This window comes from Phaethon lepturus, unplaced genomic scaffold (genome assembly GCF_000687285.1).
Source record: "Phaethon lepturus isolate BGI_N335 unplaced genomic scaffold, ASM68728v1 scaffold57296, whole genome shotgun sequence".
NCBI lineage: Eukaryota > Metazoa > Chordata > Aves > Phaethontiformes > Phaethontidae > Phaethon > Phaethon lepturus.
Genome location: NW_010545293.1, coordinates 1029 through 5737, shown reverse-complemented (window position 1 = coordinate 5737; position 4709 = coordinate 1029). Strand labels below are relative to the sequence as shown.

At 44.3% G+C, this 4709-nt stretch overlaps 1 protein-coding gene across 1 annotated transcript; it reads left to right on the top strand.

The window, feature by feature from the left end:
- Positions 1-565: 565 nt before the first annotated feature.
- On the top strand, positions 566-4151 carry LOC104622178 (the record flags this gene model as incomplete). The annotated part of the gene is made up of 8 exons (XM_010288888.1): positions 566-700; positions 1022-1160; positions 1377-1430; positions 1541-1621; positions 2707-2976; positions 3577-3644; positions 3764-3928; positions 4000-4151. Coding segments are annotated over 8 exons (1064 nt in total), but the record flags the coding sequence as incomplete, so codon positions are not given.
- Between the last annotated feature and the right edge of the window lie 558 nt (positions 4152-4709).

The window sequence follows — 4709 nt, the reverse complement described above, 5'->3', positions numbered from 1 at the left end:
TACGTGGAGGATGGGGTATGGAGAAGCGAGACTCTTCTCTCACCCCGGTGTTTGCATGCAGTAATAATACATATATATATATATATAGATACATAATGAGATTTCCATGCCAAAAAGTTAGGATAGGATACTTGAGCAGTTGTACCAGCCCACGTGCTCACTGGCAAGCTGGTACAGACATCAGAAACCTGGTTGCCACCAAAATGCACGTAGCTCAGGATTTATGCCTGAAAGGGCTGCTTCTCCTCTCACCCGTTCCCCGCTACAGTACGTAGGCAGACACTAGGAGAGGACAGCAACAAATAATCTTCCTTTTAATTGGGCTGCAGAGCAATTCTATCTCGTTTCACCCATGTAGCACAACGGGTGAAGAAGTTTATTTGATGTTTTTAGAGGATGGTGTTTAGTGCCCAGCTTTCTGTAAAGTTTGCCCTGTGGAACAGGGTATGGCCATTTCACAGAGCTGGGGACAGAGAAGAGCCCAGGGAGCCACACTAGCACAGCTTGTAAATGTTAATTCCTTTATTGAGGCGAGTGACCTTTAAATTGTATTTTACAATTTTAGGATATCTCAAGAGCCGTAAAACATTCAAATAAGAAATTCGTTAAAATTGACAAGCCCCCTGTATGCCAAAAATTACTACAGAAAGGAAAGAGATACAGATTAGTTTGCGAGCCAGAAGCGGAAATCACTCCAGAGGTAAGTCCCTTACACAACCCTCATTTCGTGTATTGCAGCTTCATTAGAAACATGGTACAAAATGGCTTTTCCCGTATGTTCCTGCACTGGCGTTAAGGCCATTTTTCACGTTCATTTGCCATTGCTGCAGAAAGGATTTGCCTCTTAGAGCCCTAAAATTTTGGGATAAAATCCTGACACTGAAGTCTGTGTCCCCAGCAGTCCCCAGCAGAACTCTGGGGAGATTGGAGTTGGGCTCAGATCTGTGCCGACAGCCAAATACTTCCTCTTTAGTTTATGTTTTGGACAAATATTTATTTTTAACGTGTTTATGTTGTATAGGAAATTGAATTTGTTGATGGATCTCTCCTGAAACTAAAAAGTTACATCGAAGTCTATTTGGAGAAACCTGATGACTTCACCTTGTCTTTGGTTGAGCTGGAGTCTGACGCGACCGTATGGAAAGCAAAACTAAGAGAGAGTGAGTCTTTGGTCTTCCCATGACTGGTTTGCTGAAAAGCTGCAGGAGTTGGGCTATAATTCAGTATATATTGGCTGCAACTAGTAAAATATAATTGGCGTGTGCAGCCAGAATCCACCCAGCGGCTTGGTTTTATGCCCAAGAATTGTTGGACGTAGGGCAGAGCAATGGGAATTCCTACCTCACCTTTTGTCTCCTCTGAAAACTGTTTACCAGGTGACTGGATACACTACGATCAGAACAAAAACGAGCAGAAGAGAAGCGCAGTCAGTAAGTCAATTTGAAGATAAGTCGAGGTTGCTTCTTTTCTATGTCCCTCGCTGGCTGCTGTAGCTCAAGCGATGTGCAAGAAGCAACATCACCTCTCACTTGCTTCTTAGGTGTCAAAAAACGGAAACCAGCCCTCAGCATTTTGGAAGACGAGCTGTGTAGCAAAAAGCAAAAGACCAGCAATACTGCAGGTAAAGAGTTTGTGTGTCACGTAAAAGAACAGGTTTGGGTTGTTTTGGGTTTTTTTTTGTATTCTGTGAATTGAACTTGAGCTCACTTTTTTAAAGACTTCCACAAATCTGAACGTGAAATATAAGAGGGGAAAGTGCTGCTTTTGTAGGTGCAGAATTTGTACCTACGTTTGGTATGCTGGCATTCATTCAGTAGGTAAATGGGGAGGAACAGCTAGGAAATTTGCTTTATAAGGGTCAGCTAAAACAGTATTGTCTTCTAGGACCGGGCAATAGTGGCTGTTTTTGAAAGAGGTTTCCACTACACGTCTCAGATTTAGTATTGGGGATGTCTCCTGAGCCGTAACGGGCTGAGGTTTTTTTGGGCGGGGGGGGCGGGAATCAGCTCCCATTTATTGTTGACCTGTGATGCCCTGATGATCAGAAATACTTAGTGTCTGGGAGCTCTCACCCAGAAACTACTCATTTACTAATAGTTACTTGGGAAAAATACAGAAGAAATAATGTTAGTTTGATAAATAATGAAAAAAAAGCCAGCAAAAGTAACCATGTCGGTGTTTGTTTACGGGTCCCTCAAAACCTCGGTTTTACGTGTCAGTGGTGACACCGAGGACGAAAGCAGCTCAGCCCCGGTAACCGCGCGGGCTGAGGCTTCCAAGGTATTGTGATCAAAGGAAAAACAAACATCTGGAGCAGCTGTGGGTTTTGAGGAAAAACTGGCATCAGAGCTTCCAGGAGGTAGCGAATGCGTAGCATGGCCTTAACGTCGCGCGTCTCAAAATCTCTGCGTGGTTGGTAACCCAACGTACCGTTCGTACAGTTTTCTACTAGATGAATAGCTGCTTATAAATGGCAAAAAAATCCTTTACAGCAGCCAGCATGCAATTAGATGTTGTCATCTTCATCAGCCAGGCTTCTTAGTCCTTCAGGCGCTTTTCTCCAGCGCTTGGCTCTGACCTGGCTGGATTAATGTGAATAATAAGGTCGCCTTCATCGTATGTCCCCTGGCCACGCACAGAATGCTTAGTTACAAGTTTAATGGGAAGAGCGATGTTAAATCTGATTTTTGTTCTATGTCTTTTCAGATGGAATTGAAACAAAAAACTTAACTGATCAACAGCTGATGGTGATCGCAAAGTTGTTTGGTAGGCAGTGGAGAGAAATTGCCATTGAGTGTCTCCAGATGGAAATGAAAGACATTGAGCAGATTCAGGCAATGGAGGAAGAAGTTAACATGCAAAAATTTCTGGTGTTAAGCAAGTGGAGAGACAGAGAGCAAAGCAACGGAACTGCAGAAGCTTTGTACAGAAGTCTCCATGAAAAAGCGTCCTATGAGATACTGCAGGCCCTGCAAGGTATCGCCTTCCCGTGACCTGTGTTTAATTACAGCAGTCCGTTTCAGAGATGTTTAAAAAATTCACATCAGAGACTTTACCAGCTGCCTAGTGCGTGTTTTACTACATAGGTCAAATTATCTCCCTCTGATATTGATAATGACTTTCTTGTGGCTTTTTTATACTTCCCTTCAGAAACTGGTATACAATGAATACTATTTTTGCCCTGACTGTGTGGGAGCACTGGGTGCATGACCTGGCTGTCGTGACCAGACCAGTCAGCGTTATAAAAACCAATTCCTGGTTTTCTCAGGGAGTCCAAAGAAGAGATGTTTGGGTCTTTACTCTTATGTGTTTTAGGAACGGTTAATTAACACCCTGATGGATGGCTTAGCGCTCCGGTCCTGCAGACCCGTGTGTGTATGTATTTCCTTACTGCCCATGGGTGCTCCCACTGATTTCTGGGGGACTCCTTGTGTTCGGTTCACCTTGTGCAAACCAAAGTTGTTTAGTGGGCTGAGAACTCAGCCAGCCAAAGGGAAACCTTTCTCAAAAACGACAGATTTTTTTTTTTTTTCTGGAACAGCCAAAACTTTGTTCTTTCTTAATTCTCCCTGAAAGCAACCCGGCTGCAAAGGGTGGAGAGCCGCTCCTGCGCCCTCGCTCATCCGACCCTCACAAACCTGCCGGTGCCGTAGCCTTGTGCCGTGTCGTAGGTTTTTAAGACATTTATTATTCAACTTGAGCATTGCAGTAACTCGTAGAGATCCGATAATCCGTGTGTGTTTGTGCCTGTTCCTTTCCTCAGGTTTCTCGGCTCAGTGCTGAGCTGGGGAAGCCGCGGCTAGAAGGAGCGCGGCGGGTGCTTCCCCCGCGAGAGGGCCCCCGGGGGGCCCCCCCCCCCCCAGCCGCTACACGTCCCCGGCATCTCGCCGAGATTCGGGAAGGAAGACGCATCATCACTCAGCGGAAAGTTTAGGCAGGATCTTCGCAAGAAACGTGAATGAAATTTTGCGCAGATGAAAGCACACGTAAGACTTTCAGGAGCGATTACTCACGCGGTGGATCCCGGCGTCGCGGCCGGGCGCGCTGGGCTTCACGTACGGGGAAGCCCAGCCCGGCCACCCCAGCTTTGCCTCCTTTGAACCGGGCCTCAAAGATGTGAACACTGGAAGAAACCAGTGGACCTTGTTCAGGTATATGATCATTATCTGGAAACGTTTTTATTTACATCAGGGAAAGACAGGGAGAAAAGTTATGCAGAAGCTTTTGTCCCCTTAAAAAAAAAAAATGGAACTGCCAAAATCATGAGGTACATTGTATTTCTCACAGATGCCCACGATCAGGGAAGAATAATCCTAAACTTGCAGATAAATTCCTTTGCGTAATCACTGTATATATACATAATTGCTGTATATACTCGTGTCCATTCAGTCCTTGTTAAGCTGTGGTTCTGTTTTCTAAAAACCCGAAGACTGGTTTCATGGGAGCACCACTACTAACTCCAGGCAGCTTTGAAATTTCCCTGGGAATTTCTTCTTCTCTCTTTTTTATTTGTATAGTCTGTCTCAATTTTTTATGAGGTAATTTTTATGTTGTATATTTTTTTTTTTATTCTAAACTTTTTATACTTTTTTTTTTTTACTTGATTAATTTTAACTTGAATAGAATTAGGTGCTTAAACGGCAATGGGAGAAGCCAAAATCTCTGCAAAGGCTGTTACTCTGTCGGCAAGGCACATACTACAGATACGA